The sequence below is a fragment of the Heteronotia binoei genome, chromosome 7 (assembly GCF_032191835.1).
Source record: "Heteronotia binoei isolate CCM8104 ecotype False Entrance Well chromosome 7, APGP_CSIRO_Hbin_v1, whole genome shotgun sequence".
Taxonomy (NCBI): Eukaryota; Metazoa; Chordata; class Lepidosauria; order Squamata; family Gekkonidae; genus Heteronotia; species Heteronotia binoei.
Genome location: NC_083229.1, coordinates 85,651,577 through 85,660,802, shown reverse-complemented (window position 1 = coordinate 85,660,802; position 9,226 = coordinate 85,651,577). Strand labels below are relative to the sequence as shown.

Genomic DNA, 9,226 nt, shown 5'->3' with positions numbered 1-9,226 from the left:
AGGCAAAGAAGCCCCGGACGTCAGTTTGCAAGACCAGCACAAGGCCCTTAAAGATAGGACGTTTCGGTGGTCATTAATTTCATACGCTCAGAATAAGTCAGAAACTACTTGATGGTTCTTCACAGAGAAAGACAGACTTGATATAGAATGAAAATCTGTGATGGAATACACTCAAGTAACTGTAATGATTTTCTCTGCTTTTCTTTTTTCCCCTTTGGGATGATCCACAGTCCCACTCTCTCTCAGAGACTCAAAAACGACCCCCCCCCCCCGCCCTCGTACCCGCAACTATTCCGGTCGACGCGTCCCTCGCTACCACAGCTATTGCTGGAACAAACCACGGACAGGGGTGGGGATGGCGGGGGGATTGAGAAACCACGTATCAATTGGGAATGGTGCCGAACTGTCAACAGATTGTTCTCGGTGCCTTTGACTTTAGTCCCCCAAAGCAGCCTTCCTCTGAAGGGATCCCTGAGCGGAAGTTCTGGGCCCTCCAGCTCCCTGGGCCTTCAGGGAATTCCCTACCCCTTTGAGAATGGCTTCCGCCGCCAGACCCTCTCTAGTTCCTAGGGATGGAAGGCTTCCTTGCGGCTGCCGAACAGAGGGCGGCAGAGATAAGGGCGGGTGACAAAAAAGGGGGTGGGGAGAAAAGAGAAAGAAAGAGGGTCGCGAGACGGAAAGCAGCGCTTTTTCGGCGTGGCTCGGCGAGCAGCAAAGACGGCTCTCCCCTCAGCCCGAGGCTTCCCGCCCTTCCACCTGTGGAGCCGCTGCTGTGCGCGCCGTGTGGACATGGGCTGCCGCGCGTGGCTGCGCGTGCTCGCGGTTGTGCTGCTCTTCGTCGCGGCCGAATGCCAGCTTCGAGGTGAGCATGCCGCTGGACGCCTCCCCTCCCCCCAGCTTAGTCCCCGGACCCCTCCACAATGCCCGGCTGGGCCCTTGAAGAGCACTTTGGGAGCCTGGGCTCCCTGGGCAGACCTCTCTCCCCGAGCTTCTGAGGGGGCTTTCCCTGGGTGGCTCTCGAAAGCAGTATCCCCCCAGAGCCCTCGCTCCTCTGAGCTAAGCGCAGCCAGGCGGAGGAGCGGAGGAAGTGGCTCACGGGCAATGCCGGCCGAGCAGCCTCAGTCTCAAAGGAATCGGCTGCGGAGCTGCAAAGTTCTTGTCCCGGCGGGATTCATTTCAGGGAGCTGAGGTGGGAAGGGGACGCGGGGGGCTTGTCGGTGCGGAGGAATGCCGTAGATGCCATCAAGCTCAGACCGGGGAGAGGAAACAAGTAAATGCCGATCAGTATTCTCTGGTGACCACGTGCAACGTTTGATCTGAAGGAAAGTTCATTGCATTCGAGATCCGGCTGTCTACATGGCTCAGTGAACGCTTTTCTTGTTGGATGTACTCTTTGGGAAGAAACAAAAGTGTGAAGTTCCCCAGTATTCCCTGAAATCAAACACCCACACTCTTTCCTTGATCTCCCTTTTCCTTGGCATCGCCTTATTTCTCCTACTCCTTCCTCTCCCACAGGGCTTTCTCAATTGTCCGCTTCCTTTCGGAGTCCCTGCTTGTAATTTACAGCCCCTCTTTTCTCTCCCCCGTGCCTGCTCTTTCATCTCATCTGCTGGCAGCGAAGGGGGTTCTTCTCTCCTCTTCTGGAAGACGAAGGGGCCGCCCCTTTGGCTTTGTGGGAGCTAAAATTTGGGGCGGAGGTGCTTTGAAGTTAGGGGAAATTGGCCGATTTAAAGGCTCCCCTACAGATTAGTCTGGAATTCTTCTCTTTGTACAATTTACCGTCTTCAAAACTTTTCCACCCTTGATATTGAAAAGTGTTAAGATCAGTTTGATGCTGCCAAGCTGTTATTATCCCTCTCCTCCCCACTGTTATGGTTTTTGCGTTGCGAATGAATGGGGAGGGAAAGCTCTTTACAAAGGCTCTCTCCTTGTCTCACAGCCAGACTGACAGCCTTATCCTCTTGCCTTCTCAAACTGTCTTGCTCCTCCTGGATTTGCACGCTCAGACATGCAGGACTTCTTTTGGGGACTGAAGATGCTGGCTTTCTTCCTATCCCAAGTTCCTTCATACTGGATTTTTGGCCACATCCACTTTGAGGATTAGATAGATCTGGCGCTCACACTCAGGCTGCAAAAGAGCTGCTGAATCGCAGACTAGTGATGCATGTAAGCGGTGTTGTTCCCAGGAGGGGATAATTTTTATTCAGTCAGACTGCTTTTGTGCGCTTTTTGAAGCACTCAAACTAGAATTCACAGTAGATGTAATTCTTGTGCTCACCTATTGGGGCTAGTGAGCAAGGGGAATGACAGCAGAGCAACATTCCTTAAAAGAAATAATCCACACCCATGAAGACTAGAAATTTTTAAACAAATATGATATTTTAGTGAAGTGTGTCACATATAGGAATTCAAAACAGTTTTAAAATGACAGATTAAATGCACGTATTATGTACTGCCAATTTAAAATATAATCCAATGGCAATTTAAAGACTAAAAATCCAGCACAAACTTTTGTGAATTAGAGAGATGCAGCTGAATTAAGGGAGTTCTGACTCCTGAAAGTTTATGATGAAATGATTTCTTTTAGTGCTTAAAGTGGCACTGAGCTTTGTTTTAATTTGCAGCGGCAAACGAACACCTGTCAGTCTGTTCTGATGTAATACTTAAAATTTCTGACAGGGTTTTTAAACCAGATTTACAATGCTGGCTAGAAAGGATATTCCAAGCCAAGATAGATGCCTATGATGTTCAGTATATGCATTTCAAATTGATGAAAAGCAAAATAATGAAAACACATTTATCTCCTGACTATAGTGTTAACCAGAAGTATATTCTGGCTGTTGACATCTACCGCATGATAACTGCTTCTGCTGACATAAACAGTATAATGGTGCATCTGGGGATCCCACTGACATGGAAAGTCAGTTGCCATAAATGGACTCCCCCCACAACGCCATGGGTTTGTCCTCTGACATTACACTGCCCATGTGAGTAGATTGTGTGCGCAATTAAATAGATAAGAGAGCCTGCTGAGGTAAAACACAAAATTGGCTCCTGTCACATTTGCCAGTGACAAACTGGTCCACAAGAATAGAGGAGAATTTCCTTAGGGCCTTTGTAAAGCCAAAGTTACTGGGACCATCCTAAGCAATATTAAATAGTGAGGGTTCCAGATGGGCACAGATACTACATGTATGGGGGGGGGGGGCTTTTCCAAGTGGATTCTGGGGGCCTTTGAGTATTTTCTGATAAAGGAAGTATTTCTGTTTTCCTGAGTAAGAGCATCACTTCACATAATGAGCATCACTGCAGATCAACAAGTCGTACATTTTTCTTTTCTGAGTGAATCTTAGTGCAATCTTGTGAGATCTGCACTCTGAAATTTATGAGGCATTTTTAAAGATGGCTAAATGTAGATGTTGATATTTTGAGAACAGTAAATGGAAATTTTCTGAACAAAGGATTAATTTGAAATAAAAATATTGGCCCAGCTGGAATAGCTGTTGGCATCTGAAGTATGTCAGCTGAACTCTTACGTTTGTTAATTAACATTGTTAATGTTAGAACAAAGTTTGAATTCAGTGGCATCTTTAGGACAAAGTTTTATTCAAGGCATAAGCTTTCGTGTGCAAGCACAATGTTAATGCTATTAGACACAGTATTGGGAGTTCATCCTGCACAGGAAATGAGAAAAGCAGTACTCTGGCTTCAGGTAGCTTATGTCCTTTGGAAATTACTGGTCATCCTGTTTATCTTAATCAAGCAAGACAAGAACAAATGTTTTATTGACTTAGTAAAATAACAAATAAACACTTTATTGAACTGTAAACAAGCAACAAGAATTTTACAAACATCAGTCTGCTCTTAAAAATACTGCATTGCTGAATTTTTAAAATTTATTTTAGGGAATGGGAAAGTCTCCTGGCTCCACCCCCAGTTTCTCTCGGCTCCACCCCCAAAGTCCCTAGATATTTTCTGAGTTGGACCTGGCAACCCTATGTATAGGTTAATAATATCAGTACCTTGAACTTTGTCTGGAAATCTAACGTAGAATATCCTGAGTATCAAAGAAACATGGATTACACATTCCCTCATATAGGCCACTTCATCTTATTCAGGGCCTAGTATATGCTCTGATACATAAATGTGGATATTTCCCATGCACTTCCGTGGAACAGAGCATAGAAAGAGTGAATAATGTGTATGGAGAACTGCTTCCTCCATAAAAGTTAATGGGGAAGACTTGTACATATATGTGAAAAAATAATAGCTTTGTGGGTACATTGGTAGGGTTGCCAGGTCCAATTCAAGAAATATCTGGGGACTTTGGGGGTGGAGCCAGGAGCAAGGTTGTGACAAGCACAATTGAACTCCAAAGGGAGATCTGGCCATCACATTTAAAGGGACCGCACACCTTTTAAATGCCTTTCCTCCATTGCAAATAATGAAGGATAGGGGCACCTTCTTTTGCGGCTCATAGAATTGGACCCTGTGGTAAATCTTTTTGAAACTTGGTGGGTATTTTGGGGAGAGGCACTGGATGCTATGCTGCGAATTTGGTGCCTCTGCCTGAAAAAAACAGCCCCTCTGGAGCCCTAGATACCCATGGATCCATTCTCCATTAGGAATCCTCCGTAGAAATAATGGAGCGCCCAGCAGACATTTCCCTCCCCACTTTCTGATGACCTTGAAGTGGGGGGAGGGCCTCCAAACCAGGGGATCCCCTACCCCCACCTGGGGATTGGCAGCCCTTTTCATTGGAGTGTCTGTAAGAGGTTAGAACAAAGTTTGAATTAATCAGCAGCTTTTAGATCAACAAAGTTTTATTTAAGGCAAAAGGTTGTAAGAGAAGGATTATTGTCTTTAAATGGAAACTATAGCTTCCTGGTTTGCTTCTGTAAAGGGACTGACTCCCATTTTTGGAAAAGATGTCTGCGCATTCATGGAATTGATGGCTATCAAAATCCTTTTTGGGATAACAGTTTATGGAACCTCAGTGCTCCTTTTTTATCTAACAGTGCTAATCCAAAAACAATCTCAAGAATGCAGGAAAAATCCAAATGCTCACAATAAATTTGCTGAACATATACACTGTTGAAGCTCTGCATATCTGCAGTTTTAAATACAATGAAATTAATAAAACCCACTTTCCTGTTTTGCTATACAATATACTTAGGCTGCAATCCTAGGAACATTTTTGCCAGGGGTAAGCCCCATTGAATAAAATGAAACAATAAAATGAAACCTGTTTAGGTTGCTTCCTAACTGAGATTATATTTGCTGACAGAAAATAAAGAACCTATAATATCAACGTTGTTGCCTTGTGAAAAATGCTGATCATGCACAACCCACAATAGCTGTGACCATATTTTGCTTATTTTTTGTTCTAATTCCACCTTGCAATTGTATATTTACTGCACTTACAAATATTTGCAATGGAATGGAAAAGTTTTGCCTGTCTGTTGTTATTCTTGCTCTAGCACTAGAGTGCAGATCCATCCTAACATTTTGCCCTTATATTCCCAGGCACTGAAATGAATTGGGTAGAAATCTCAGATGAGCGGTGAACTCTGATAATTAATGCATATAGTCTAGTATTACACTGTTCTTTCCCATGGTAAACATATAAAGCTGCATACATTCACCTGGTTGGACTGGGGCTCTGCAATGTGTGCACTATATACTTAAAGTTACTGATCTATCATTTAAATTAGTGTAGCTGCAACAGTGGTGTAAGCAGGGCTTTTTTTTGTAGCAGATTTTCATATTAAGCCACACACCCCTAATGTAGCCAATCCTCCTGGAGCTTACAGTAGAGCCCTGTAAACTCTTGGAGGATTGGCTACATCAGAGGGTGTGGCCTAATATGCAAAAGAAGTCCTGCTAAAAAAAAAGAAGCCCTGGGTGTAAGCTGTGTAAAATACTGTGCTGCTGTTATGGAGAACATAGATCTGAAAGGGCAATGGGGCTCATTTGGATGGGCTGCATTTTCCAATATGCACATAACTTTTCCTACATTTGCAGCAAAGTGTTGGCTAGTGTCAATGATATCACTGGCAGCTCCATCCAGTCTCCAGAACAGTTTTACAACTGTTCTGAAATGTTCATTTTTAAAAATAAGGTGGAGGTTGATTAAAAGAAAAGATAGGTGGGATAGAAAAAAATAAAACAGAGGAAGCTCCCCTGAAGCATGGGAGGAGAGGTCATACTTTAGTTTATGCAATGGATGTCTCTCATGCAAATTGTGCAAGGCAAAGAACCCCATGTGCCACTTCTTTAGAGGGAATGCTAAGAGTTTCCTTAATTTCTATTTTTGGACTGTCTTAGAGAGTGAACCTGAGCTATTTTTCAACTTGAGTTAGAGCAACAAAGTATTTGTTCTACACAAGAGTATAGAAGAATATGTGATACAGAAAAATCTTATGAATGCATTCTAAGGAGACCGAAGATTAACATAAAAAGCCCCTTGTCAGTAATAAATACTTTCGTTCATGTCCTCAAGCAAAATGGTGTCTCATATATACTGAAAGATTATCAGCATGTGTTGATTAGTTGTTGGTATTTACAGGGCTCAATACCATGGAAGGTTTTGTTGTTTTTTAAAGAAGACCCTTCACCCTTCTGGCTTTTGTTTTAAGGGTTTTGCAGCTGCTGTCCTCAAGGCACTCCATGCTGATTTCCTTCATGAAAGAACAAAGAAGTATAGAATATAGGTTAGGGAAAAGTGCTGGAAAGTGAGACCATTATATCATCCTTTGATGTACAAGAGTATTTATTTTGGTTTTAGAATGTGTAAATCAAATTGGGAAAGAAATGCTAAATATGTTATTATTTGTCATTGCTTCAATTTTTAAATCAGTATTTCCAGTGGAGTTCTCTGTTTTGTATGAGGAACAAATCATGGTATTTGGATATTATTATATGGTGGGTTTAAAGCATCAAGGAGACGAGGTAACAGTGATAACAGCTCTTTATTAGAGGCAGCATGGTAATGGCTGCTTCCAACAAAACTGACAAAGGGCATGTGGCCCAAACCTATATACAACTTTAAGCTCCCATGCAAGCTTGCCATTGGTTCATTCAAACAGGCAGGGTCTGTGATTGGTGTAGGGCAGCAGGTATTTGGATCCCACTCCCCATTGTTCTCCAGTCCCTAAGCTCTGCTCTTCTGGCTCCAATGAGGCAGCAGGAATCACATATTTTAAGGCACATACATAACAGATATCATTTCTTAGGGTTTGTAGAATCTTTCGGGATCAAGTGCCGTGTTCTACTGGAGAAAGTTTTCCTTCCAAACTTTCTCCAGTAGAACACGGCACTTGATCCCGAAGATTCTACAAATCTTAATGATGTTACCAGCCGTGAAAACCTGAATTCTTAGATATCATTTCCTTTTTCTGTTTTGACTTACATAATCTTTTGAAAACAATAGTTTAAAATAAGATGCAGGTTGAGTTTTCTCTTTGTGCTCATCAGTCCCAGAAGATGATCATGCCCAAGATTCTGGACCTGCCTTTATATCTTAACCACAGTAGCACAGAGGCTAAATTCAGACATCCAGGATAACCAAATGTGCATGAACCTGGATTGTGCAAAGATCATGAATCATCTGGTTCCTTCCTGTTCCTTGCCTCTTTTCATATGGAAACCAATGAAGCACAGGTGGTTTGGAATTAACTCCAATTATCTATGACATATGAAAGCAGGTGTTCGTTTAGCCCAGAAACCCCAGCTGGTTCAGAATGCAGCAGTCCAGTTACTGTTAGGTAATAGCCTACGGGAACATATTTTGCCTGCTAGTTTGCTTCTTAGTTCAATTCAGGGGGCTGGTTATGAACTTTAAAGCTTTTCATGATTTAGGGCCTACATATATTAAAAGAACCTCTTCCCAGGTGTTCACATGTACCAGGTATGGTCCTTGCTTGCATGCACAGATGTACCCTTTGCTTAGGGTAGCTCACCAGGTGTCAAACAAAGTTCATGCCTTTTTCTAGCATAGCTCCCACCTAGGGATGCCAGTCCCCAGATGGGGGCTGGGGATCCCTTGATTTCCAGGTTCCCACTAGAAGCTGGCCAGCTAGCGCTGGTCAGGGGAAATGCCACCCCCAACAGTCATCCACAGCCCCACTTTTAAAAAGCAGGTGCTGGGCATGTCTGCCCTGCAAGTGGCAAATTTGCCGCTTGCAGGGCAGGTGCATATGGTGCCTGCATTTTCCCCAACCGTCTAAAAGGAAGGTTCTTTTTAAATGGAAAAAAAGCAGGGTGCTTGCGTGTGGGGCACTGTGTCCCTGACAAGACGACATTGGTCTGCATGATGTCATTGCATCATGGATGGCCCCACCTCCTCCCAGAATATCCCCAAATCCCCCTGCTGGAGAGAAAATGCCAACCCTACTCCCACCCTATGAAATGGTCTCTCTGAGGAGATGAGGAGGACACTGAGTCTAAAGAGGCACTGAAAGTCTACTCTGCTTGCTAAGGCTTGAAATGAAGTGTGGGTTGTAGTGAAGTTTTAGATGGGGAGGGGATATGTGGTGATTTATTATGCTTTTCTAAAATTAAATTTGAAAGCTGCCTTTAGTTATGGGAAGGGCAAGATATAAATATTTAAATAAAGAATACACTGGTGTTTTCTTTCCATTGCTATCACTGGTAGCAGTAAATGGCTTAGCTTTGTACAATCAAGACTGGAAATATGTTTTCAACTAGATAGAAAATTGTAAACTGATGCACTCAATCTATACTATTTTAGCACATGTACCTATTTTTGCTATCTGGTTATAGACAACTAAGTTCACAATTAAACAGTTTTCTCTGAGGTTTGGATGTAGTTTCTGTCCTACCTCCTTCTGAACTTTTTTCTCCATCCAGTAAGGTAGGGCAATATGTTACTTTTTACCTAGTTTGTGGGTAAATGTCACAATAGTTTGAAGGAGAGGTGAAAAGGACAACCACAGCAGGTCAAAAGGACCACAGAAGGTTGAAAAGCAGTGAAAGCCCTGTATGTGCCTCTCATGAAGCTTAGGTATCCTTATGGGTGCAGAAATGCATCTTGGATTCAAGAGCTATGTAAGTCTACAGCATGCCCACCTTGTCTTGAAATGCTCTTCACTGATTCAAAAAGAAAATATTTCTTAGGAGTCTTTTTCAGTACTCCCTGAAATTTCCAATTTTTCCATTGGAGAAGTTGGAAAACTTCCTCAGGGAAAAAACAGGGTGGAAAAAT

At 43.1% G+C, this 9,226-nt stretch overlaps 1 protein-coding gene across 1 annotated transcript in view; it reads left to right on the top strand.

Moving 5' to 3' along the window:
• Window positions 1-745: 745 nt before the first annotated feature.
• The window catches only part of LAMA1 (laminin subunit alpha 1), a 167,779-nt gene continuing 159,298 nt past the window's right edge, over window positions 746-9,226 (top strand). The window contains exon 1 of the mRNA XM_060243976.1: window positions 746-862. Coding sequence (XP_060099959.1) covers window positions 790-862 — 73 coding nt within the window. The 5' untranslated portion in view covers window positions 746-789. The remainder of the gene's footprint in view (window positions 863-9,226) is intronic.